Genomic DNA, 27,382 nt, shown 5'->3' with positions numbered 1-27,382 from the left:
ATCCAATTTAACTTCCCTAGATCCAAATTTCCTCATCATGAAATGTAGACACTAATATTATCTTCCAGTAGGGCTGTTGTAAGGCTAAAATGAGCTGTAATATGTAAAATACTTAAATTGTTCATGATATATAATAAATTCTATTTAATAATAATATTCTGATGCCTGAAGTTTATTCCATGGATAATCAAAGTTTTTAAGAAAGGAAATGATGTTAGCAGGTCTTTGCTTTAGAAACCAACTCTGATGAAAATTAAATTGAATATGTATATAAATAAAGAGGATTGGGAGAATACGAAAGAGAAGACCACCCAAGAGACATTTGTAATAGTCTAGGAATAAAAATAGCATGGCTGGGCTTGAGTGTTGGCAACAGGAAAGAGCTAATTGAAGAGTTATTTCATTGCTGGTGTTTATAGGATTTGGCAAATGATAGGAATATAAATATTAATTCACAGTTATCTAATTGTCATATACAAAGGCCTTTTTACAATCATCTCACCTAAAGTTCATAATAACAAAGTAAACTGGGAGAAAAGTGACAGATACAACATTTCAAATATAAAGGAAGGGGAAGATGAACAAAGTACCGAAGGAGGAGAAAATGTAGAGGGACACAGTGACGACTAGAGATGCTGTACGAACATTTTGAGTCTGAAACTCATGGAGCTGATAAATCTATAGTTGAAAATGCAAGTCTGTGACCCTGAAGAGATTGGGGCTTCGATGTACACATCTGGGTCTCATCCAAATTGAACATATGCAGGAAGTCAGTGAAAAGAAAGATAAAACAGGGAAAGTGTAAAGAATGGGAAGAGTAATAAAGATAGAAGGTGGGTGAGTGCAAGGGCCAACGGAGAACTACAGATGATACTAAGTGTACCAAGGAGCAGTACAAGCGAAGAAGTGGAAAAGTGGGAAATAGGAAAGGGAAGTCATGTCACATGCTACTTTCATTTTCAGGCTCTGAAAAGGAATTTTAGCAGAAGAGGCCTGACTGCAATGGGTTAAACTGTCAAAGATAAGAAAGGAAGCAGTGTCAGAGAGCTGTTCTTGAGAAATGGAAGGTGAAGGAGAGAAGCAGCCAGGTCAAGCCAGATCTGCATATAAACACAGACATACCAAAAACATGAAATAGAGAGAGAAACGTAGAAAGGGAGACGCGGATACACTGGGGAGAAAAGGGGGCAACAAACAAACAAGCAAACAGTAGAAAGGAAAGAGTTGGCAATTAATAAGAGAAAAGACTGATCAAGTTTTAAGATGGGATCTGGAACATACAAGGAAGGGATTACCTTGAAAAAAGATGGGAAGCTTATCCTCCATGAGTCACAGAAGAAAGAATTTAAGCTACAGAAAAAAATACAGAAGCCAAGGACAGGAAACCTGTCAAAGTTCACACAATACAATCTCAGTTTCACCCATAAAGTACGGATTGAAGTTCACTGCTAAAACTACGTGGCAGAGGTGAGGATAAGCCCTTCTTGGGACAACAGGAGACAGTCAGCTATTGCTGAATATAAACAAAAAGGCCTAGACTGAGAGGAAGACCAGGGAGGCTGGTAATTTGAGAGTCTAGGAAGGAAAGGTCAAAGGCAGAGAGCCTCCCACAGAGAATAGTGATTAGGAACAGGGCTCTGGAATTGGACAGAATGGGTCCAAAGCCCATCCCACCACTTCTCAGCTATGAGGCTTCAGGCAAGTTACTTAAACTCTTTCTGCCTCAGTGTCCTCATCTGAAAAATAGAGGTAATAGTATTGTCTACCTCATAGGACTGTTGTTAGGATTAAAGATATTAGTCAACACAAACTGCTGAAATTAATGCCTTGTCCACAGGGAATGACCACAGCCTCCTCTGGTTCACTTTTTGCTCCTTTGTTGCTGATCTCACAAGAAAGAAAAATATTTTTGAACTAACTTATACTAACGAGTAAACGACAGAGCACAGGCCATGCGTAAATCATTTGTACATTTAAAAGTGAACTGTTATTAGCCCCAGACATCTCTAACTAGATCCATTTCAGGCTTTATCATAAGAAAAATGAAAAAGAAAACCAAAACAAAATAAGACAAATTCCAACATGGTGTGCGATACAAGAAACAACTTTGTCAATCCCTGTCACAATTCTGGATTATTATAGCTTCTTGTCTTTTTCTATTAATACTTCTAAATGTATAAATTCTTCAAAAATCTAAATCTCTACCACTCTGACCAGAAGTCCCTATATCAGTGACAGAAGATTGAGATGAAACATAGGTGTGTTAGGAGTATGGTTGGGTTGGATAAAGAGTGTAATATTAGGCATATTTTGGATTTATATGTCAAACTACCTGTATTGGGTACCTGCATTAGGGAATGGATGTGAGATGTCCTAACTGGTTTAGGATACTGCTGAGTCACAAAGTGGTCACACCTTTTTAGAATCCCCCCCCGCCCCCCCCCCCCAAGTATCTCAAGTCCCAGGAGCTTAAGATACTGGATCTGACTTTATGCACTTCTGCCTGCATGGTATCTGCAACACGTCTATGTTTACTACTTTTCATCATGTTGTATGCAATAATTATGAAAGTGTTTACAAGAGAGCATTACAAAGGATACACTTTAATAGAGTGTGTTATACAGCCAGTGATGTTCCTTTGATGTCTTAACGATCTGGAGTAGAGTTTATTTCCTTCTATTTAATCCTTCAGAAAACATTTGCAGAGTACCATTAACATAAGTAAACTCTTCAATATCCCTTTATCAAAATGCCATCGCCAGTTACAACACTCTAATTCATAATGCACTTGCTAACGATAGCTTTCTCCATTCCACAATTCCCAGTTTAAGCCTAGTCCGTCATTTTCATATTTAAACACCTACAGCCATGAGAGAGTAAAATCATTTCTTATGAAGAGTCTCAATGAAGAGGAGAGAAATCAGATCTTCTTTGTGAGGAACTATCTTCCCATTGCAATAAAATTAGCATCCCAATCCCCTTCCATACCCAGCACCAAATACCAATAGAACCTTGTAGTTTTTACAACATTCAAAGAAACAACTACAAGGTTTTTTAATACTTACTAGGTAGAAGGTACCCGTCCCACTCCCATTGAGAAGCCCTGACAGTGATTTTTAAAAAGCGTCTTAAAACAGAAGCTGGGCCCGGATGTTCTGAGATGAACCATATTTGTTAAGAATTCCAGCACTGGAATTCAAACTATCTGGATCCAAATCTCGTGAATTTATGGAGTGTGAATTTAACCTTACTATGTTTCTTTCTTCATTATAAGTGGGGATGATAATTGTGCCTACCTCATAGGCCTTTTTTTTTTTTTTTTAGGATAAAATGAAATAATAAAGTAGTGAGAAATTGATCTATAAATTCAAGCAGATGAAGTATTAACTGTGATTTTCAATGTTAACTTACATAGTAGGCACTTAGTCACTCTTTGTGGACTACTGATTTTATGAATCTGTCTAACCTTAGTTATACAAAGTTTCCTAAATGTAGTAAGACAAGGTCATTAGACAGATCAATTATCATTAAAGTTGGAGTATCCATATGTTATACATTTTTTGCTTCATTAATAAAATGTCCTTTGGAAATGAGCTTACCTGTGGAGGAATGTACCATAAATACAATGTATTAAATTTAGGCTGACCTTTATTTAGCTGCACAATCACTTCCTCTTTTCAGTTGTCACCCTAGTTCTAAAATCTGCTGAAGTATAAGATCAGCTACATAAAACTTTTAACTGTGTTAATGACCTATAAGTGCCAGTCAGTAAGTTGATGCGTTCCTATTAGTGGTCCTCACCTCATTAGAAGCCTGCTCTCACTGATAATGGACCTCAGAGGTCAATAAAAATCTTAGGAAGAACTCTCCTTAATTTAATAGATGGGCAGGTGTGTGGAAGCCAAGTGCTATATACATGGTTGTATTCCACATACCTATAACAATTGCAAAGGCATCTGCAGAAACTTACCACTAAATCCCAACGTGGTTCCTGCTGAAGAAACCATTAATTCTAATACAAGGGAGGACTACATACAAATTTGATTGGATTTTTTTCCCATCCAGATTTCAGAAAGTACTAAGAGTCATCAGAGTGATCTCAATAACTCCTCCCAAAAGAGCCTCTCTATTAAACACCCAAGAATTTATATTGATTTTAATATCCAATCTCATCTCACCTGATGAATAAATGAGCTGCCAGTAGCAGTGTCCTTTAATAAAAATGCAATGTCATCCTTCCATTCTTTTCAACGAAAGTATCGATATTGAAACCTGAGATCAAACAGTTAAGCAATGTAAAAAGTGATGTGATAGTTCTCTTATTTCTCAGTGCTGCCCAAAGGGATTATTTGATCTTGTGTGCATGGGCGACCCTGTGGCTAAGTAATAAGACAACCCAGGGTCCACTTTAATGAGGGCACTTGTAAAGGTAAGAGCTGGCTAGCCAGCAAGCTTGCTAAAAAAGCAGTTTCTAAGAAACGAAGGTTTATGCAAGCACAAGCTATCCAAAGCAAGATATGTTTTCTGAGATAAATGGGAGAGGAAGTCTAAATCAACTTTCTCCTCAAAATAAACAAGACACATCTTATCAATGCAAAAGAAATCACCTACTCAGAACTCCATGCATTTCTGTCAAATATGTATTTACAAACTGTGTAGGCAAGAAGTTCTGTGATGCCACAAACACCCTGGCCACGTCTCAAGATTTATAGTTAATGACATTTGCAGTAACCAGGTAGCAAACTGAATCTCGCATGAGAATGATGAAATATGGAAATGGAGTGAACACCCAAAGAGTATTTTCTTACAAGGAGAAGTAAAGCCCTGGAAAGGTATAGATGGCTTTGTGCACTTATCTAAACCATTTCTCTATTATAAAATATTCACATTTCAGGAAATCAAAGAAATAGCAAAGTAGCCAAGATGTTTAAATGTTCAAAATACTCGGGTGCCTGTTCATAACTGCTCAAGAGCAGAAAGGAAAAGCAGAGTAGCTCTGCCTTCCCGCAGACAGTTGGATAACGATCCCTCCTGATGCTACAGATCTAGGGAAAACTTCTCCAGCCAGGCAATCTAGTCAAGACTCAGACTTCCCCTGAGCTTCTCACTATGCTTGACACCATGACCAAGAATTAATATCTCCTTGCCTTCATCACTTGTAATCTGGAAATTAAACCAGGCCGCATCTTCTAAAGATGCGTTTCAGTCATCTTTCTACTCTTTAGTTCTTTCCTAACAAGGCGTCTAAGTGGCCACACACTTAGTCGTGAACATACTGGTCGCCTCAGCAGCTCGCTTCCACAGATGAGTCTGAACTGGGGCTTGCCTCTCATCAAACCTGTGGAATAATCCACTCCTTCGGACTCGACGATACTTCTCAAAAAAAAAAAAAAAAAAAAAATGTACAGGAACTCACTGGTTTCTAGAAAGAACATGTCAAGAAATTCGCTATTCATCATGCTTTCATTTAAAACCCTTTCAGAAAGTGGAATTTAGCCAAATTATTAGCCAATTACTCCCCCAAACATAAAACTAACTGAAACACACACACACACACACACACACACAGAGCACACACGCGCACTACCAAATCTGGAGGAAAATTTTGTCAGGCTGAGAAAGTATCAATCAGGTGGAAAACACAGCCCCCAAACCCGATGAAACACTGGGGACCGCGTTCCCGCTGCAGTCCGCCTGGGACAGCTCGCAGACCCCACCCAGAGACTTTGGACAGCTCATGCCCTCCATCCCGTCCCAGAGGGAACAGCTCTGTCCGCAGCGTTGGCAGTGGGTCAGGGGTGGGGAGCAGGCGCCAACCGGCCTGCTCTCCCCCATGCGTCCAGGAGTGTGCGGGCACCACTTACATGTCCGGTCGGAGCTGTAGGGCGCTGCCTGGCGGCCAGCTAGCGGCCACCCAGGCACAGAAGCACCAGAGCCACAGTCGCCAGGTCATCTCCTCCGGGCAGAGAGGCTCCAGCCACCACCCAGGCTGCACGCCGCGCGCCTCTCGCGCTCGGCAAGTCCGAGCCCGCCGCAGAAGTTGGGCTCGCCGGGCAGAAGTTGGAGTGCGGGGCTTGCAAGACTGGCGAGGTGCGTCTCCCAGCGGAGGGCGCAGCAGCAGCTCGGCCCCACTGGGTATCACACACTACTGGGAGCGCTGGAGAAGCGGCCCGGCGAGCCCCCGAGGCGCTGTGACCGCCAAGATGCGCGCCCCTGCTCTGCCGGGAGCGACTGGAACCAAGCGAGCCCTGCGGCCCCGAAACCCCGCAGCCTCGGTGCCATGGAAACGCGCTTGCAGCCCTCCCGCCCCGACCCCTCCAGAGCGCTTAAAGAGACAGCCCCGCCGCCACCAAGGGCTCGTAGCGCTGCTGGGCGTCGCCCACACCCGTGTCCTCCTCACCCCCTCACCTCCACCCAGCGATGCCACCGAGCAGCAAGGCACGGCGGGGGCTGGACCCTCGGGGTTGGAGAGGCAGCTGAGATACAAAATCAGCAGCTTCGCTCATAGTTCCGACTAACTCTGCTCCCCACCTCTTCCTACTCACCCACCACCCAACACACACACACACACACACACACACACACACACACACACACACACACACACAAATCCCCCTAAAGAGGCGAAGCAGCAATGACTTTTCCCCTTGTACACCAACCTGCTCAGAACACCAAACCAGCTGTGCATCTGCCACAAGCAGAGACCAAAAGAAGGTTGACTTTTGATTCTCCGGTTCCGCTCGCTTCCACCGAGGGTCTCGGGAGTCCTTCAGAACACAGACTGGGGGAGGTGTGTTTGAAGTGGGAACCAAACGGCAGTTGATTGAGTCAAATCTCCTGCCAAATCGACAGTTGCAGGACACATCATGGGTTCATCCAGAAACCCTCGTGACTCAAAATGGGATAATCTCCCTTCATTTTATTTGGCCACCATCTCACCCCTTTCAGCACCAGAGTTATAAGGAGGAGCCAACTCTTTTACAAACCTACTCCCTCCTTTCCTTCAAACCAGCTCCTCTTTCCCCAGATTTACGCAGGAGCAGCCAGTTGCAAGCCCCCAAGGCCTTTCCAGAAGGGTATAGCGTCTGCTCGGAATGGGAAGCTTCAGTTGCGGCGCTGGCCCTACTGCCTAGGACGCACAGCCAAGCGCAGGGCAGTCGCCAGCAGCTCTGGCCTGAGGCTATGCCTCTGCCCGGTGCCAGCTGCTGCCTGGAAGGCCACAAACCTCTGGAGAGTGTTTCGTGAAAATAAAAATCTATGGCGTATCGTGCCCTCCAACAAGGACGTCTCAGGCATAATCTGCAGTTTAACCCAGTAGAAAATGGTTCGATCTGCAGTGGGACAACTTTTTGCTTTGATTCCCAAACTTACCCAAAGTGGCTCTTCAATGACTCGTTCGTAGGCAGATAGTACTTAAAGTGGTACCACCTGATTTCCTCAGTCTTAGAAGCCCTAAAATGATCTTCCCCAAAGGTCTTTTGGGCTCCCTTTTGCCCCTGGTAGTTGGATTAACCATATGGCTCTTAGTTTGTCTTCTGAGCCTTTGTTCTCCCTTCTATTCCCCCCCCCCCCTGCTTTTTTTGCAACTAAAGAAGTAATTGGACACATACAGGAGGAACTGAGGAGCAAACATATGGGATTTCTCTCTGAAAAGAAAGAAAAAGTTGAGGGTGAGCTAGAACCACACCACGGATGAATTCTTAAGCATCTGTGACTCTGCCCTCCTTGATTTGTGCAGTTGAAATTCACACCACCTTGCAGTGTTTTCTCTTTAGACATAGCTATTTATTTTTTTAACCTTTTAAAATTGAAGTTTAACATAAGGGGAAAAATCATAAATATACAACTAGATGATATCTCTAATCTTTTGACAAATGTCTTTCACAAATAGAATTTTACAACAGTTTGCATGATAGTAATCATTATTTGAACCCCCTTATTTCATAAAAGAGGGATTCACTTTCCCTTCCTTTTCTAAACACTGGTTGTTCGTGAACCAGACCTTCCCTAATTCCAAGGGGGAATGGACTTGGGGACAGTGCTGATACCTAGTGTAGGCATGCATTATCTCTTGGCTAACTCTCATTAGTTCTGATAATGACAGGACTGGCATGGGTCAAACACATTGATAATTTTGAAATCTATTTGCACCTCTTAATTTTAACTTCTCCTAAAGCTTTTTGCCACCTTTGTTATTAAGTAACAAAGCTGGGTGCTTAATTTCGCTTCCTACTCTTTTCCCTCTCCTTTTGGTGAGGTGCTAGTGAACAGTGAAATGACCAAAAGCAGACAAGACACTGATGGGGAAGAAAGGGAGAAAAGGAAACTGGATAATTCAAAATAATGTTGGCTCCTGAACTGAGTGTATTGACTATGTAGAGGAGGGGCTGTTTTCTCTCCCTTCTGGGTATAAATAAATGTAGGTGAAAAGATTAATCCCCTCCATTGATTCAATTTCTAGTTTGTTTTTTGCATGAAACCTAAAGACTCCAGGTTGTTTCAATACAGTTTGATCTTAATTGTCTCAATGAAAATTTATAGCACATGTAAAGATGGCATTAGAGATTAACTGTACCCTGAAATTTCCTGTGATTTGCTAAGCTTTTCTTGGCTTCCGGACTAGTTTCAACTCTACAAGGCTCTATCTTCACCTGTCATTCCCTGCTAGAGTGTAAAAAGTTTCTAATCATTTTCTTTCTTTATATGACACAAAGCCTAGCATAAATAATAGACCTCCTTTATTGCAAGGCTAAACTTTGTGTTAGCTACAGACAAATCTCAGAACTATTGTAAGAGCTAAAGAAAAATGGGAAAATGCAGGAATGTATATAAATAATCTGATTGCATGATTGTTTATTAGGAAAGGACAGATGCTTAGGTATATGGAAAGTGAATCAGTAAATTGAAAAGCACAAATTAGAAAATTTTCTTTTTATGTACATTAGTTTAAAAGCATATTTATTCTATATAAACATTTAAAGCACTTCGGATGTGACAGTCTAAATATGATTAGTATTTATTTCATAAAGTGAGGTTGAATTCAAACTGTCCTAGCATGGCTAATATGTGAACACAATATCATGTAAGCAATTATCATTAAATGAAACATACTCTTCCAGTGTAAAAATTTAAAATTTTGCCATGAACTAGGAAAACCTAATTTAATTCAACTCTCCCTTTGCAGTCTATTCATACAATTTAAAAATAATTGGTGACTTGGTTTGATTGGTTGGTTGTGCTATATCTCTACAACAGGGGAGCATTATGAAACCTGTTATTTATAGTCTTGCATATTAAAAGAACAATGCAGTTTGGTCATTTTGGGATGCTATAAATACGCAAAATGAAGTTAAGTACAGCTAAAACAATTAATTCAGCATCTATTGCCTAAAGTGAAAGAAATTTAAAAATTAACAAATGAAGAGAATGAGCCAGATACACGACCAATTTTAAAAATTGAGAGAGAAGTTTTGTGTTGATGGCATCCCCTGCTCAGGCATAAATTTCATGGGGGAAAAACACAATCATCATGAATGGGATTTTATTTTTGTAAATGATCTTTTACAATGCCAAGCTGGACAGGCTCTTAAAAATGGATTTGATATAACAGACAAATGTTCTCTCTGAGAAGCATCCAAAGGATTTGGGGGTACTTCCAGTGGGAATGCCACATGCCACCCTACTCTCTCCAAATCTGCATCAAAGGAGTAATAAATCTAACCAGCTTCCCCCTTGGATGAAGGAGGCGGGGTAAGCCAATTTCATGCTTTATGTATGCTGATTGTAAAAAGGAATATTTACCTAAAAAGAAATAGATCCGACCAGATGTTCTCAAAATCTTCCTCAGCTGCTGCTTTAAGCTTTACAGTCACTGCATACTTTATCTTCTCGTCTATCTTGTTCTAATTGAGAAATTGTTGATCCATGCGGTTCAATAGGCAGGCTCTGAAAACCTTCCTGCCAAAGCTTTTCAGCCCTGCTCTCCGTCTGAAGACAAAAACTTCTAGTGTTTGTATGGGGACAGGAAAAGAGAGTCAGCCACTTCATTCGGCACATGTTATGGGTTGAAAGAGGCGGAGGTCAGAAAGCCGTTCTTCAAAGGACAGCTTCTGTCACCTGAAAGAGTAATAAGTTGCCATTATAGAAATGTCTACAAGCCCTAAGGAGCCATGCACATTTAAATCTTGATGCTAGGCAAAACAGAACAAAATTCACACAGGAGCCAACTGGGATTGTCACACCAAGATGTGGATACTTTTTCATTTTGGTTTTATCTGCCATTAAATTTTGTCCCTACACACCCATAGTGTAGAGTGTTTGTCCCTACACACTCTTTTTTTTTTTTAAGGAAAATAATACATTCAGCATAAAACTTTGAAGATATATATAGTGATTTATACATCAGTGCATTTATACAGTACATTTATACATCAGTACATTTATACATTTATGTATATAATCTATATATCTGTACATTTATCTACATAATTTCTCAGTACTGCACTGCTTATTGGCCATAAAGACTTGATCAATCAGATGTGAGTTATAACAAAATTACCCACTCCAGTATTATATATATTTATTAGAACATAATTAAAAGATTAACCCAGCTACTGGGCTAATCATTGACTTTTTTTTTTAAACTATACCTTGCACAACTAATTTGTGTGTGTGTGTGTGTGTATGTGTATTAAAAAACATGTAACATTAAATTTACTATCTTAAGCATTTTTAAATATGCAGTTCAGTAGTGTTAAGTATATTCAACGGTGTTGTACAATAGATCTCTAGAACTTTTTCATCTTGCAAAACTGAAACTCTAGTCCTGTCAAACACTAATTCCCTCTCCCCCTCTCTGCCTTGCCTTGGCAAATACCTTTCTACTTTCTGTTTCTATGATTTTGACTACTTTACATATTTCATGAGTAGAATAATACAATATTTGTTTTTTTATGACTGTTTTATTTTGCTTAGCATAATGCCCTCAGGGTTCATGCATGTTGTAGCATGTAACAGGATTTCCTTCTTTTTAAAGTCTGCACAATATTCCATTGTATGTGTACACCACATTTTGTTTATCCATTCATCTGTCAATGGACAGTTGGGTTTCTTCTACCTCTTGGCCATTGTGCATAATGTTTCAATGAACATGGGTGTGCAAATATTCTTTGAAATCCTTCTTTGAATTATTTTGGATATATATCCAGAAACAGGATTGCTGGATAATATGATAATTCTATTTTTTTATTTCGGAGGAAACCTCCATACTGATTTCCATAGTGGCTATATCATTATATTCTCTCCAACAGTGCACATAGGATCCCATGTTTCTACATCCTTGCCAACACTTACTATTTTATATTCTTTTTATAGTGGACATCTTGAGCGTGAAGTGATATCTCATTGTGATTTTAATTGCATTTATCTTGTGATGAGTGATGGTGAGCATCTTTTCATGCAGTTTTTGGCCATTTATATATCTTCTTTAGATAATTGTCTATTAAATGCTTTGTCGATTTATTATTATTTTTGCTGTTGTTGCTGTAGAAGTTCCTTATTTATTCTACGTATTAACTCCTTATCAGATATATGTATTTGCAAATATTTTCTCCCATTTCATAGGTTCCCTTTCACTCTTTTGTTTCCTCTGATATTCAGAAGTTCTTAAGTTTGATGTAGTCCCATTTGCCTATTTAATTTTAATTTTTAATTTTATTTTTGTTGCCTGTGTTTTTGGTGTCAACTCCAAAAAATCATGGCCAAATCCAATGTCCTGAAGATTTCCCCCTATATTTTCTTCTAGGTGTTGTTTTTTTGTAGTTTTAAGTTGTATGTTTAGGTCTTTATTATGAGTTGATTTTTGTATGTGGTGTAAAGTAAGGGTCTAACTTCAATCTTTTGCATGTGAATATCCAGTTTTCCCACCACTAATTATTAAAGAGACAACAGTTTCCACATTGTGTAGTCATGACACCCTTATTAAAATTGTTTGTCCATATATACAAGAGTTTATTTCTGGGTTGCCTATTCTATTCCATTGGTCTATATACCTGTCTTTTTGCCAATACCACACCATTTTGATTACTGCTGCTTTGAAGCATGTTTGAAATCAAGACATGTGAGGCCTCCAACTTTGCTCTCTTTCAAGATTGTTTGGCTACTTGTAGTTTCTTAAAGCTTGTTATGGAATACACAAAGTTTACTCACTATTATTTGAGTAAGTCCCACTTTTTCTGAGTCTTGTCTGCCAAAGAGGAAAAAATAAATACCAAAATTTATTCCCTGGCAACTTTTATTCTGAATTCGATTTTTTGTATCTGAATACCTTGGGTAACTCACCAAATCCAAACAGCCACTATCAATGTCTCTACAAGTAACTGTGCTATGAATCTTGAATAGATATGATCATAAAGAAGTACAAATGGAGCAATACAGCTTGATATGTGTTTGATAATGGACCTAGTTATCTAGGATACGACTGCAACAGATAACTGATAATGTGTCATTAGCTTACCTTTTGTAAAATAAGCATTTGAATCCAGGAAAGATTAAAAACAATTTTTGTAATTTAGAGTTTTCCATTTCTTTTCCAACCCAATATGGATAAATCAAAAGAGAATTTCATAAAAGTGGATAAGTATCCAAATTAATGCCTGATGAACCTCAGTATTAATAAATAAAAGTATCCACCTAAGGAAAAATTATCAAACCCAGTATGGTTGCACATTATAAGCCCACCTAAGAAGATAGGAAGGAAAAGAAGAAGAAGAAGAAGAAGAAGAAGAAGAAGAAGAAGAAGAAGAAGAAGAAGGAGGAGGAGGAGGAGGAGGAGGAGGAGGAGGAGGAGGAGGAGGAGGAGGAGGAGACAGGAAGCATTGTCAGCCATTCTTTGTAAGGTTAAGTCCAAATTGCAGTTAAGGCCCCAAATCACCAGCCAAAAGCTAGTGACCCTGAAAGTTTATTATCCTACATTTACATACATATATAGTGCACATTTGAACCTGGAATATTTTCTATAGCTTTATATGTTTTATGCAGTATGAGACAGGTAGCTTCAGCTTTCATAGCTATGGAGCAGTGGTATCCAAAGTGTAGTCAGCACACTATCAAGAAAGTGCAAAGACTACCCACAGAATGGGATAAAATACTTGCAGATCATATATCTGATAAGGGACTAGTAACCAGCATATATAAAGAATGCTTACAATTCAACAATTTAAAAGTGGGAAAATGGTTTGAATAAACTTTTCTACAGGAAGATATATAAATAGCCAATAAGCACATGAAAAGATGTTCAATATCATTAACCACTAGGGAAATGCGATTCAAAACCACAATTTCACATCTATTAGAATGATAATAACCAGTGTTGACAATGATGTGGAGAAATTAGAACCCTCACATATTGATGATAGCAACGTAAAATAGTGCAGCCATGTTGGAAAATAAATTGACAGTTCCTCTAAATGTTAAGCATATGGTTAATATATGACCCAGTAATTCCACTGCAAGAGAATGGAAAATATGGACACACAAAAACATGTACAAGAATATTCATAACAGCATTATTTATAAAAGCCAAAAAGTGAAAACAACCTAAATGTCCCTCAGTTGATGAATAGATAAACAAAATGTGGTACATCCATACAATACACTATTATTCAACTGTAAAAAGGAATGAAGTACTGATACATTCTACAACATGGATGAACCTTGAAAACCTTATGCTAAAGGAAAGAAGCCTACACAAAAGGCCATGTGTTGATTTATGATTCCATTTATATGAAAGATACAAAACAGATAAATCCATAGAGATTTTAAAAATAGTAAAGTAGTAGGTGCTGGGAGAGAAGGGGAAATGAGGAGTGACTGTTAATGGGCACAGGGTTGTTGTTTTTTTGTGGTGATGAAAATGTTCTGGAATTAGGTAATAGTGATGGTTATACAACTTTGTGAATATACAAAAAAGCACTGAATTGTAAACTTTATAAGTGTGAGTTTTCTGGTATGCAAATTATATCCCCATTTTTTTGAAAAGTGTAGTTTGCAAACCAGTGCCAAACAGCAAAGTATTTAACACTTGTCCCTGATGAGATGAGATGAAAATGTCAGAATGAAAGAAGCCTACATCACTAGGCACACTATTTAGTTCTGCTGACATTTTTTTTTTCCCTTCGCATGACTTTCTCAATAAAGTAAGCAGTCCATTGATTTTCCTTCTGTGGTAAGCTCCTTATCATCTGTGGGACCAGGTAATAAAGACTTCACAGAATGGCTGCTTTGAGTAAAGCTGCTATAATCTGCATGCCTGATTTCAAGAAAGCACCTGCCATTGGTTACATGACACACTGATAAATAAATTAAGACAGTCACAATTTCTGAGAGAAACTATTCTCCAATTATATCCTATGTATTGATTGCATATGGTAATATAACTTTAGTTCAGTTGATCATGCCTCTATATGTCAGGCAACGGATGAGAAAATAGAAGTTTTAAAAAGGAGGATCAGGAGAAAGAGTAAGAGGAGGAAGATGAGAAGTGGAGGAGAAGGAAATATGGAGGAGGAGGAAGAAGAATCTAAAATAAGAAGACAGGTGCTAAATGGTTAAAGAATTTTTTCCTAGGGGACTCAGACATCTGACTTGTCTACTATGATTAGTATAACACGAGAAATAGGAATAAAATGTAGAGGAAGCAGGGGTTACTTTGGGGCAGGATGTACTTTCTATACAGTCAGAAAAGTCTTCCAGAGGATGTATATGAGGTGGGTCATAAAGGATGAGTAGAAGTTCAGCAGGCACACATCTGTGGTTCTACAAGAATAGAATCAGGGTTAATTAAACTAAAAGGTCATATATAGAAATTGACATTCCCAAACCAGTGACAGCCACATTTCTTGTGACACTGTTAGAAGTAATTATCAGGCCCATCACCTACCCACTGGATCAGTCTGTGGGTGGGACACACCAAACTGTTTTAACAAGCCCTTCAAGTGATTCTGATGTACACTAAAGTTTTAAAAGCCACTATTTTAGATAACTATAGCAAATTATTTAAAAAATAGATGTTGAGTCTTGGGGAAAAAAGACATAGAGAATGTTCCATTTTAACACAGCAAATTGATCAAAATACTTTATCTCTTCTCCCTCTGAAAACCTCATTAAATAAAGAGTAAAGAAACGTTTCAAGATACTATTCACCAAGGCAGACGAGAAAGGAGACAATAATCAGCCTACAATTTTAAGAAGAGTTTGGAAGATAGAAGCCTGATACAGGATTCTTAACCACGTTGGAAGATAGAAGTCACAAAACTTACAAGAATGGTGCCTGCTCAAGGCAGTGCTTGAGAGAGGAGAAGGGAGCCAGTTTCCCAGACAGAATGCCCAGAAACAGTACTTGAAGACACCTAGAAGGAGTGGGTAACGTGTGAGCCTAAAATGAGGGATCTGATTGTGAAATAAGTAAAGTAGTAGATTCCCTGATATTCCTTTATTCTTATGCCCCTCAAGAGACAGGCGATGTGTTTCCTGGAAAAACTGGACTGCTAGGATCTAGCCTTCATGCAGTGAAAAACAGGGTGAGTCAAGGGCTGAACACAAGACCATTAGGTGAAAGTCCACAGGAAGACCTGAGGGCCCCTCACAAACCCTCTCACTTCTGGTACCCAGAAAACCTTTATCAAAGTGTGTATCTCACACCATGCAGGTAGCTGGAAGATCATTCTCCAGAGACCCCAATGAAAACACCAGTGATTTGATAGCCTTCCAGTAAGGTCTACTATTTGACTATTTCCACCCACAAAGACAGAGCTTCCTTCTAATAATCTCTGTAGTGTTTATTCTTAAACATAATAAGCTGAGTCTCACCAGATATTAAGAAAGCTTCTAGCATACAGAGACCTACAAACGGAAAAAAAAAAAAAGATAAAGTGATTTTGAAAGAAAAGAAAAACGTTCCCTTGCCCTAAAATTATAATTATCCCAGAAACAGAATATATTACATTCATAACACACAAAAAAAGTATTATTCTGAAAAACGAACACTCAGAAATGAGAAGTAGCTTCCTGAAATTAAACACAGGATAAACTTCAATGAAAAAAAAAATGCAATAGAAGGGTTAAATATAAGTCAAGGAAATCTCCCAGAAAGAGAGGAAGAGAGAGAGAGAAACTGGAAAAGAAAAGTAAATAAAATTAGTGGATTAATCCAGAGCATCAGAAAGAGGGGAAAATAAAATAAACAAAGGTGAGGAAAGTATCAAAGAAATAACCTAAGAACCAAAAGACATCAATCTTTCGATGGAACAGGGCCACAGAGTTCCTAGGGCAACAACAAGTCACAGTGATGCACATGATCATGAATTTCAGAACAGCAGGGACAGAGATAGCACACATACAAAGCACATCATTCAAAACAACATTGGACTTCTGAAAAGAAACACCAATTGATATAAAATAGGAAAGCAATAACCTGAAAGCTTTGAGGGAAATACTTTTCAACCTAGATTTCCATACTTAGCTGAACTATCAATCAAGTATAAGAGAAAGACATTTTCAGAAATGCAAAAACTCAAAAAAATTGACTACTCCTCACATATCCTTTTTTGGAACTTACTGGAGGAAACATCTCAGGAAAATGAGTAAGTGAAATAAGATAGGAAAATAAGAAAATCAGAAAATAGGGGCTTTGACACTTGAGAGGCAAAGGGAATTTGCAGGAAGATAGTAAAAGAAATGTTTAAACCCAGGCTGCGAGCCAAAACTAAAAAGCATCCTGCCTGCTGGGAGTAAGTAGGGGTTTAGAATGAGAATCTCTGGAAGATAAGGGGTGGGGGGAGCAGGTCATTTAATGCATTTGAGAGACATAGAAACTATTTCTAGGCATTAGAGCATTTAGGGAGGCAATTACCAATAAATGAGAAAAAAAGAACAACACAGGAAAATGATTAACTGTAGAAAAAAACAAAGTTCATATGAGAAAGAAATATCCTAAGACATTATTTGATTTAGCTGAAAACAATATGCAATCTATAAAATAATATAAATATTGATGCAGATTTGTGATATAACTACTGAGAGACTAAAGGAAAGGAAGGTTTGTGGAGTAGGAGTTTAATAGATTCAAAACAGGAAGGAAGTCAATAAATACAGCCTAATACGATAAAAATTAAAAAATAGCAGAATAAGCTATTCTATTATACAGTGGTATATGTATGGAAAAATAAAAGAATGTTATAGGATAGAAGGAGAAATAAGAGGCAGGATGTTTTGTAGTATTATCAGGCCTTTCCTGAATCTAAGCAGATATCTGAATTCTTAGAAGGAGCTAGTCATGCCAAATTTGAGGGACCAATATTCCAGGCAAAAGTAATGCAAGTGTTAAGATTTTGAGCCAAGTATAAAATTAGTATGTTTTAGAAAGCTAAAAGACCAGTAGTCATTGGGCAAAGTCAGCAGCATGGGAAACAGCAGAAGAAACATATCCAAATGGGAGGAAAAGCATTTGAGCATCAAGACTGTTATAGCTAAGAGATTCCATGATGCAAAGATAAACAAAGGAATACCACATCTGTTTATTTTATTTCATGGATTTCTCCAGCCTTGCATTATTCTATCCTACCTTGTTCACCACTTTAGTACCATCAACCATTAATACCACACAGCCCTCTATTGTAGCAAACACACAGAGAAAAGTTATTTTGGCTGGTGTATCTGCATTGTTTGCATGTCTGGGAGTTGGTCTATTACCACATAAAGTATGCCCCCTCTGTTTTTATCTACTGCATTTTGCATTTTTCAATGTAATTTTCATCATCCCAGTTTCCCATTCTCATTTTAAACAGTAGTAACCTACAAGATTTTACATTTTCTGAAAATACAGGACTCTTGTGTGGAAATTATAATTAGGCTGGCTGGGCAATGTTCTATTATTAGTAAGAATTGTGATTTTTAGAGTTGTGGGTTAATTGCTAGTAACTGTATGCAGTGTTTTCCCTCAAGATGTTTTCTATTACAGTAATTAACTGAGCAGCTGGGAGAGCAGACATTAACCATTTGTCTTCACAGTAGCCTTCACTGGGGACTCTCCCAAAACCTTTGCACATGGCTTTATTTGCTATTCGTTGGGTAATGTAAGAGGGAAGCATAAAAGATATAGTATGTTCTCACTTTGGAGTGGATATCCGATATAAAATGATGTTTTCTAGTTGAAAGGATTCTTTCTTACATGTGATGAATAGATCATGAGAAACAGAATGTCTTTTAGATATATGGACTTATCTGACTAGTTTTTATGTGCTTATTTCTTTAAGTATCTTCATATAATGAAATTTTGTCAGAGTGATTGTATCAGAAGCCTGAGCTACCCTGAAGACACCACTGGTTTATCTGTTTACAAATTAGATTGGACCAGTAAAATCTAGCTGATACTGAAGAAATCCATTCAGTAAAACTTTAGAAGCAACCTTGCCTGAGAGCCCTATTTTTTTTCATGATGCCTGAATTCCCATTGGATGATTAACTCAGCTCTGGCCCTTGATTTTAGTCTCCCAAATCTCCCTCTGGGACTCTTCATGCTTCCTTGTGTGAATTCCTATTTATTGCCTAATGTGGCCCCACTCTCAAGACTATGTGCAAAATCTGATGTTTGACCTCAGTTCTCCTAACCAACTCGCCGTTGCCTGGCTTCCATCTCTGCCAACTTGTATTCTACAGCATGCCTTTCATTAGTGCTAAAGCATTCATTTTTTTTTTTCCAACAGGGAACATTTAATTTAACATATTTTTAAATGAAATGTCCCATACCACAAGTAAAGACTAAGTAGAAACTTTTAAAAAGTGAATAAATAAAACTAGGCTTTAAGAAAATTGTTAGTTATATATGAATTCTTTATCTTCCCTCTGGTTGAATAAAATAATAAATTCACCACTGTTTAGATCTCACTGCTTTTTTTACCCTGTTCTGCCAGAAGCAAGAATTTTCTTTCAAGATTACTCCTTTTCTTTAAATCCAGAAAAGCTCTGGATTTATATTATCGTGAGTATTTGGTTGTAAGAACTTCAATAGAAAGAAAGCTATCTGTTTTACACTATTCCACAGAAGCCACACAAACAAGACCCTGCCAGACCCTCCGACAAACGGTTAGGACCCAGCTTTCCTTTCCCCTCTGAAAAGATACAGGAACTGGACCCCCTATGCTGTGGTTGGTAGCAGTTCAGAACAACTCGTTGGGACCACTAGCTATTGTCAGTGATCAAAAGACCTTCATCCATTCAAGACCACGCTCCAGAGTCTAAACTTTGCAAGTCTCAAAGGCTCACCTTGCACTTTGAAGAGTGATATATATATAGAGAGAGAGTTTGAAAGCATGAGAAGCTGTAGTATAAAGTGAGAGAAACTTGCCATACAGAAATATGTATACTGGAAATCCCACTGAGAGCCTGGGCCATTAGCTGGAACAACCCTGGAAACAGTGACAAGAAACAGGTAGAACCTAGAGTCTGGTATAGATGCACTCAAGAGGGCAAGTTTCAGTGCAGTTAGAGGTGAAAGATCAGGCAGAGAAATTGAACCCTGTGGTCCTCAGGGTCAACAAGAGCTTTAAGCAAAGGCAGAGCAATAACCTGGAAGTCCTCATGGAGAGAGATTGCTCTGACCATTTGGTTGTGGATGAGGGAGTTCTGAGTCACTGTGCTTCTTCCTCCAGAAAACATTGACTCTGCGGACTTGCTCTCCCTGTACAGCATTCAGACCTAAATGATACTATCTGTTTAACTTTTTATAAACAGTGCCTCACAGGGAAACATTTTAATGAATCCTTTTTGATTTACTGGTTGGATGAATCAATTTTGGGAAAGCCCTGCAAAGCATGAATTAAAATACAAATTGAATTTAGAAAATATCAGCTTGCATATTCCAAAGGAAGATAAGCTCTTCTTAACTTGCCCTCATAATTTTTCCTCACGGTAAATCCTTTCCCAATGCACTCCTAATGATAACTAATATTGGGAAGCCAAACAAACAAACAAAAATACGCAGCAGGGTCTGTCCACTTAAAATGAATTTCATATGATAAAAACTGAGTTGATTGTTACAAATTAACATCCAAGTATTCTAATTTTATTGTCCACTTCCTCTGAACAAATTTATTTTAAGCGCCTTAAGATGGAAAATGTCTATTATACTTATTTATATCATTCAAAGTACCAGACTATATTGGGTAAGGTCATGTTGAATGATTGAATTGTTTTAATTAAAACTAAAGTTTTCTGAAGGCCAACCTAGAAAACTCTTTAACAAAAGCGCTGACTTGTACTGTCATTATCACCTTGGTTAACAGGCAAAAAAAAAAAAAAGAAACATGCATAATAGCTATGCTTCTTTTGGCAAAAATACAAACACCATCCCACTTAAGAAATGAGAATAGGATAGCAGTCTTGGTATTTGGTGAGTCCTTCATAAGCAAGAAAACACATGACCTTTTGCTATAATTCAAGAGCCATTCTTGTCAGTGCTTTAAAGAGGGTAGAAATTAAGCTATATTAAAGCCTGTCTTGGCCCAATTATAGAATGAAAGTGAGGCATCTATGGAGTGGCTGCAGGATAGGTTTCAAATCAGTTTGAATCCAGCTATTTGGTCCTTATTAGGACTTCAGGGGACAGCCAAGAATTACATTTAATTCATTATCTTGTTCTGAAAGCACTACAGTGGCAGCTACACAAATTGAAAGCAGCATTTACACAAGCTAATACCTATGGTATCTTTCCAATTTATCTTTTGGGCATTATCACCTCCAATGTACCTCCTTGAAAGTTTGACGTGTGGCCTGAATTCTCATTTTGTAGGATGATAGCTATTCGCCCTGAAGAGAACATTGAAGAAAATGGCCCCACATTAAAGTGCTAAGAATGCTACCTGAAATACATTTTAAAAGATTTGAAAATAGCTATGGTCTTGTGGCAGAAATTGTGTTATATATAAACTTGCCTTCTAGGCAGTCCATTCTTTCTGGATTGAAGCTCCAGTGTTATTGACTTCATTCATTGTTATTTGACTCATGTCTGGCAATCACAGTGAAATCATTGCCCCCCTTTGTGAAACATTCACGACCACTGATTTTAATTTTCCATTCTTAAAAAAAGAGAAAATTTAAACAATATATTTGTCTTTGTGATGTGAAAGTAAATATAACAGGTTGAAATTCAAGATAGGAAAATGTTCCTTTAAGGAACTAGGAAGGATGATACAGACAGAAATGTTGCCCACATGCAGAGTGATTTCTAATAGTTCATTGATCTCACTGTTTTGCGTTCTCTGTTAGAGGGTGCATTCAGAAAAGCCCTGCATAGTTATTAAATTGACAGTATAATCCCAGTGTGTTTTATGTAACTAGACACTAGCAACACAGAGTACTGCATTTACCCCCAGATTTCAGGCAATGGCACTCTAAGCAAATTGTATTAATGCTTTATATTGATATAAAACCTTTCTTCTCAAAGTACAAATCACTTCCTTAAAATTGATTTATTGGGCTTTTTAACAACTCATCAGTGCAAGATATCTGAGAACATGATGTGTTGAGCTGAGATAATATCTTAAGTTTTCTGATTTCTAATCTACTCTTTTAAACATTCCATCACTGATCACCCTGTAGTCCAAAAACGCCCCAAGTTATCCATTCCATACAAGATTTGTAAAAGGTTATATTTTAGAGAAGATTCTTTTAGGGTAATAAACAAGTTTAAAATCAGTTGTATGAGAACTCAAGAGACTTTTTTTTTCAGCTAATAATTTAAGTCTATTATTCCATCCCAAAGAAAAATAACGTGAATGTTAAGGAAAGATCAACAGAATAGATTATTTTCCAGTAATTACACAAAATAGTCCAAAAGTTAAATATATTCTTTATTAATTCAAAGTGCTTGACTAATCTCCACCAGACATTTAAAATCTAAGGATTAGTCATAGTAGGAAATATTTAGGATCATTTTGATATAGATATCAAATGGAAGAATAGTTCTTTCATTCGGAAGGTAATTATGTCTTTCTTTCTTATAATATTATTGCTAGTCTCTGACTTACCAACAAGCAGTGCCTAAATTACAAAATCTGCCACCAGATATAATGAATGTATCCAGAAATGAGCACTAAAAGATGAAACTTTATGCAGGTACAAGGCAAAGGGAGGCTTGGTGGTCTAAAATCAAGGTATATAAGTCAAGGCTTCAACCACTAACTTGTCTTCCTACTTTGTTGAGTTTAATATGATGAACGAAGGCCTATTCCAGTATTGCCCTTCTCTGTTCTTTTTAGAACACATCTTCCTTTACCTCCCTCTTAATCTCTAGGCATTTTGAAGATATTTATATCAATGGGGAGGAAAAATCCTTTCCTAAAGCTAGCAGCTAACAGTCAGCATCTCATCGAAATTTCACAAGGAGGAGCATTAAGCATGCTTTTTTTTCCCTTTGTTTTTTATAAGATGCATGATAGCTTTAATGACATCTGCCATTACAATTTTGTTTGCCCTTTGAATTAAAATATGGCAAAGGAGAAAAATGTATATATTTCATTTAAGTTTAAATGACCTCACACTAGCAAAATCACCTATCATCTTTGCCTTTTCTACATTCCATATACTTTCTCTTTCATTTGGAGCAACAGTGTGTTTGGTTAATAACCTCACTGTTTTCTGCTGTTAACGGAACTGAAGTGCCATTAACACATATTAAAGTACCATTGATTCCATTAGTGCCAACAAGCACTAAATCCCAATTTCTTTTTAAATAAGCATTAAAACAAATGCAGATGTCCTTTATTAACAAGCAACATGCTGAGCAACCCTTATTACAATAGTGTAATATATGAGAGATGTCTTAAAGACCAAGTTAGAATCTTGAGGAGCTGAAATACTAGAACTTGGGTACAAGGAAGGACAAGTGAAGGGATAAGTATGAATTTTCCACATGCACAGGAGCCTCTCCAAAGTACCAATTTTACCTCTCAGATTAGAATCATAATCACTTTTCACCTCCATATGTTTCTGCATTCATATATTAGAACACATATAATACCACAGTAGGGAAGAGACACTGACTGTAGAGTTATAATAAACCAATTTATGAATGGGGAGCTAAGCCCAGAAAATGGGCGTGGCTAAGATGGGCACTCACCTTGTGTCTTCTGCATGCGATGTCCATGATTAGGTGTTCCTAACATATGGTAAGACACTTTCAGTTATGAAAGCAAACTCACAGGGAAAATACTTATGTGCCTGCACATATGACAATCCTAGCAACCTTTTTCATAGCAGAACATGGAAGAGTTCAGCATAAACCTTAGAGCTAAATTTGTGGCAAAAGCAATACATTTTATCTTTTTAACTAATTTCACCTTTAAGCACTATTTCATTTCTTTACCCTTTCCTCCTTGTTTTTCACCTCTCTCTCTCTCTTTCTCTTTCTCTCTCTCTCTCTTCCTATTTCTGATGTGGATTTTGCCATTTGTATGCATTCCTTGAAATCTGTCTTTAATATTTTTTTCAAATAAAGAAGAAGATAAAAATACGAGTGAGATATTAGCTTATTTTGTTTGCTATTGCATATGCAGAGCCTAGAACAGTGCCTGATATATAGGAGGTACTCAATAGTTGTTGAAGAAATGGAAAAATGGTAGATGACAAATAAGTAGATAGAGATGGCTAGTAGGTAGGTAGATAGATGATAGATAGATAGATAGATAGATAGATAGATAGATAGATAGATAATACTGATAGGAAGGTAAGAATGAGGGAGGGAGGGAGGGATGAAGGCCTGTACATTTAGGCAGTTATACAGACTCACAACTCTGGTAATTTTACTCTCCTAAATAAGTTTGATGGACTGGAGGAGAGCTGGAAACAGTAGAACAACAACTGAAATAACTATCCAAGCTAGTAAGTAGCCTTCTACAGTTCCATAGATGCTAAAAAAAGACACAGAGAACTTTATTACAGTAAGAGCAGAAGCAGGAGTATCAGCATAGTGTGCTGGATCCTTAAGCTTTATGTAGCACAGAGACATGCAGAACCAGATAAAAACCTGAACATAGAGTGGAGAGCACCCCAGGAGAGGAGCCACAAGCTTACAGAATCTGCTACTTTCATAGCCAGCATTTCCGGGTGGCCTGGACGGAGAGCAGATGTGTTTTAGGACCTGTGATTCATTCCGCTGCTGTCTAGGATGGCCACTTGAAAGATGCCCAGTCCAGGAAGATGAATAAAAAGGGCAAGAGCATCATGGAGGATACATCTGCTATGGTACGTAGTTTCAGAGATGAAACTGTGTAGACCTATGATTAAGTAATAAGCTGTGATTGTGTGGGCCATAAGAGCTAGAAGGCAAACTGAGAGGTGGCTGGCCAAATACAAGAACAACAGCAAAAAGTTATTTGCACATTCATGGCACAGAATAGCCTTAAACAACTTGGACTACATACAAGTGCCACCCCCCCCATCTCCGCCCCAAAGAAGTGTCCATTTCAGATGGTTTGCACATACACAGGCAAATATAGAAGTCATCGGAATGTTATATAGAGTATGACCAGAAGTGTTGGCCTGGAGTCACAGAGGGTGGAGGACTGTGTGGGAATAGAATTCATAGATTACTTCATTGAAAAACACTGGAGCTAAAGCTGTGTTCACTTTGTGGTTGTTCAAAGGAATGTTCCCATTGCAAAAGGATGGGGGGTGGGGAGCAGGAGTTAAGGCTTGACATCTAAGTCCACGATGGAATGTGCTCTAACCAAACCTCTCCAGTGGTCTGAGTGGGCTTCCTGAAAGAGCTGCTCTGCTAAACCCCTCCTCAGACTCTCACTGTGCGGACTTACATCAACGTTGCCACCTTCCTCCCTTCTTAAAGAATCTTTTGAAAGCATTTTGAGTATATTCTCTTTAGAAAAAAACAAATGTGGCTTATTATATTTGGTTTTTATGTATAGCTACTTTCTAAAGGATTTTGTTGTTAGACAGCAGGGAGGTTGGAAACAGAGGGGCACTAATGATGTTTAAAAAGAACATCTTTTTACCTCTCAGTGTTTTAGCAGCTTTGGTTGCTTTTTTAACTCCTGAAATTCTAACCTCTTGTTTTTGATATAAAATCTTAATTTCAATTCATTGCAATATTGAAAGTAAAATAGACATGATGTTCTTTTTCAGCTGAACAATAAGCAGCAAGCAAAATGAACTCTACATACTTCCTTGCTGTTTTTGTAATCTATAGTTAATAACTTTTCATTCATTTTGTTTTTAAAAAGTCAAAAACTATAGCTTCGTATAGAAATTCAAGTGGAGTAACAACAACAAAAATTGCTCCAAATACAGTGTTTTCTGCACAGGTATTTCCCAACTTTGCTTTTCTGCACAGGTATTTCCAGTCCAGCATATTTCCATCAGCACAATTTTTATTTTTATAATGCTGCATGTGTCACTCTCGCCACTCTGTAGGTATGGGACATCCGAGTTAGAAGGGTCTTCTCTAGAATGCCTTGCCCTAGTTATATCTGCCACCAGCTTATTAGAATTGCATAAACTGAACAGTTGTTTTGGTTTGAATTTTAAGATATAATAATTACAAATCTTCAAGACATTCCACAGATATATATGATAAATACACAGCTCCATGTTTGTTTACAGTATGTTAGATGACTTTGTTCATTTAGCCGTAAATAAAGAAATCTAATAGTAAAAATTCCAAAATGAAGCAAGCAAGAAGATAAATATCAAAAGCATAAAATTTGGCTTCTTGCTTCATTCATAAGTTTGCTTTTATCTTGAATTGCCCTCAAAAGGAAAGTCTTAACATGGCCACAGTCCTAGTGACATTTCTCCCTGGCATGCTTTACTACTTAGCCAAGAGCCATTGGTCTTGAATCACTTTAGTTTTAAGTTTCAGAGCACCTTCTTTCAAGTTGTCGTCCAAATAAAACAACTTGAAGTAGAATGTCTTGTATAGCAGGCAAACGCCTTCAAAAAAATGCATAATGTAAGAAAGGACTGAACATAGCAAACATTTTCCATTTATACTTTTTTCTCATTAATTATGAATTAATAAGTTCATAATCTATAAAAGTTTGCTCCCTACTTATTTAAGGACAAAAATATTCTATAATGAGGAAAAAGAAAACATCAAATTCTCTCACACACTGGTCAGAGGTCAGAGTGGCAAAATTTTGTATAGGAAAGTCTTTCATTTCTTTGCATAGGACAAGAAGTTGACAAACTTGCCTAGATATGAGATTAAACGGTTGATCTTCAGGGAACTTGGAGGGCCATTTTGACTTTGCAAGATTGTAGAGATAATGTATATATGTTAGAGAAGATGGCTGTGATGTAATTTGTCCTTGTTAATTTCACATGTTTGAGGAGATTGTTTGACATTTATGATCAAGCTTTACCCACCAGTATGTATTGCCTTTGTCTGTAAGAAATGTATTTGCAGTCACAGCGGCTTCTTATGGTATGCCTTCAATAGTTGTCTACTTCCATGGTTTAACATATTTTCTACTTTACTAAATTGTTAATATTATTATAACGGATCCAGGAATGTGATGAGAGTAACATTTGGAAAGAGGAGAGATTCTTATATTGGCCTCAGAACATTAGGCTTAAAATATCTCACCCAACAGGTATCAGTGTTGCATTTAGCACATCAGAGTCTCTACAGAGTATCTCGTATTCACCCAATAAAATCAAATTGTAAGTTTTTTCACAGCATATTAGAACTAGGTACTTCTTACTCTTAAAACCTCACCTGACTTCAAACAGAGTTAAAAGAAACTTCAGGTCTACACAAAAGCCACGCAAATGCAGATGGCATTGGGTACTGGCACCCAAGAAGTAAAGAAGGAAGATGAAGAAGGCAAAAGAGATGAAAGATAACCAATCCCAAAATTAGTCTTCTCTTCACAAGTTTTCTAAGGGCAGAATTTTTCATTTCAGTACTGAAGACTCAGTACCACAGGTATGAGAGATCTGATTGGGAATGTTTTCTCCCTGGGAGATGAACCAAAGATGGTTATTAAGCTTTAACTGCAAGAGATTTTCAAGGAAGCTAATGTTTACCACAGCACTCTGTGGTGACCAAGAAAAATAAAATGATTGTAAGGGCAAAAAGAAATACTGATCTTGCTTCATAAAGAGGGTAGTTGTATGTATGTGGCCTGACTGCTATAGTTTAAATATGCATGCATGTGAATTGATTAACAATATAAGACCCAATTTTAATGGCATACATATCCTTATGCTAATTGAGTTGCCTGATATGTGTCTCAAGCACTTAACAGCATGAAGAAAGAGATTGCCAACTGTATAAGGTTGAGGAAATAGGGCCACTGTAAACTCAAAG

General features: G+C 37.8%; 1 protein-coding gene across 12 annotated transcripts in view; it reads right to left on the bottom strand.

The window, feature by feature from the left end:
• Nucleotides 1–27,382, bottom strand: part of LOC109449436 (multiple epidermal growth factor-like domains protein 6) — a 731,002-nt gene that overhangs the window by 629,396 nt on the left and 74,224 nt on the right. For 5 of the 12 annotated variants that reach the window (XM_074327498.1, XM_019735706.2, XM_074327499.1 and 2 more), the window contains 2 exons: nt 9,802–10,116; nt 6,660–6,837 (listed from right to left, as the gene is read on the bottom strand). In XM_074327498.1, the coding sequence (XP_074183599.1) occupies nt 6,660–6,688 (29 nt within the window). In that variant the 5' untranslated portion in view covers nt 6,689–6,837; nt 9,802–10,116. Of the gene's footprint in view, nt 1–5,864; nt 6,241–6,659; nt 6,838–9,801; nt 10,117–27,382 lie in introns of those variants that run through there. The other 7 variants (XR_012494689.1, XM_074327507.1, XM_074327516.1 and 4 more) reach the window with 3 other exon arrangements.

Source organism: Rhinolophus sinicus, linkage group LG01, assembly GCF_036562045.2.
Source record: "Rhinolophus sinicus isolate RSC01 linkage group LG01, ASM3656204v1, whole genome shotgun sequence".
In the NCBI taxonomy this organism is placed as follows: Eukaryota; Metazoa; Chordata; class Mammalia; order Chiroptera; family Rhinolophidae; genus Rhinolophus; species Rhinolophus sinicus.
Note: the sequence above shows the minus strand (reverse complement) of the source record. Positions and strands in the feature narration are given on the sequence as shown.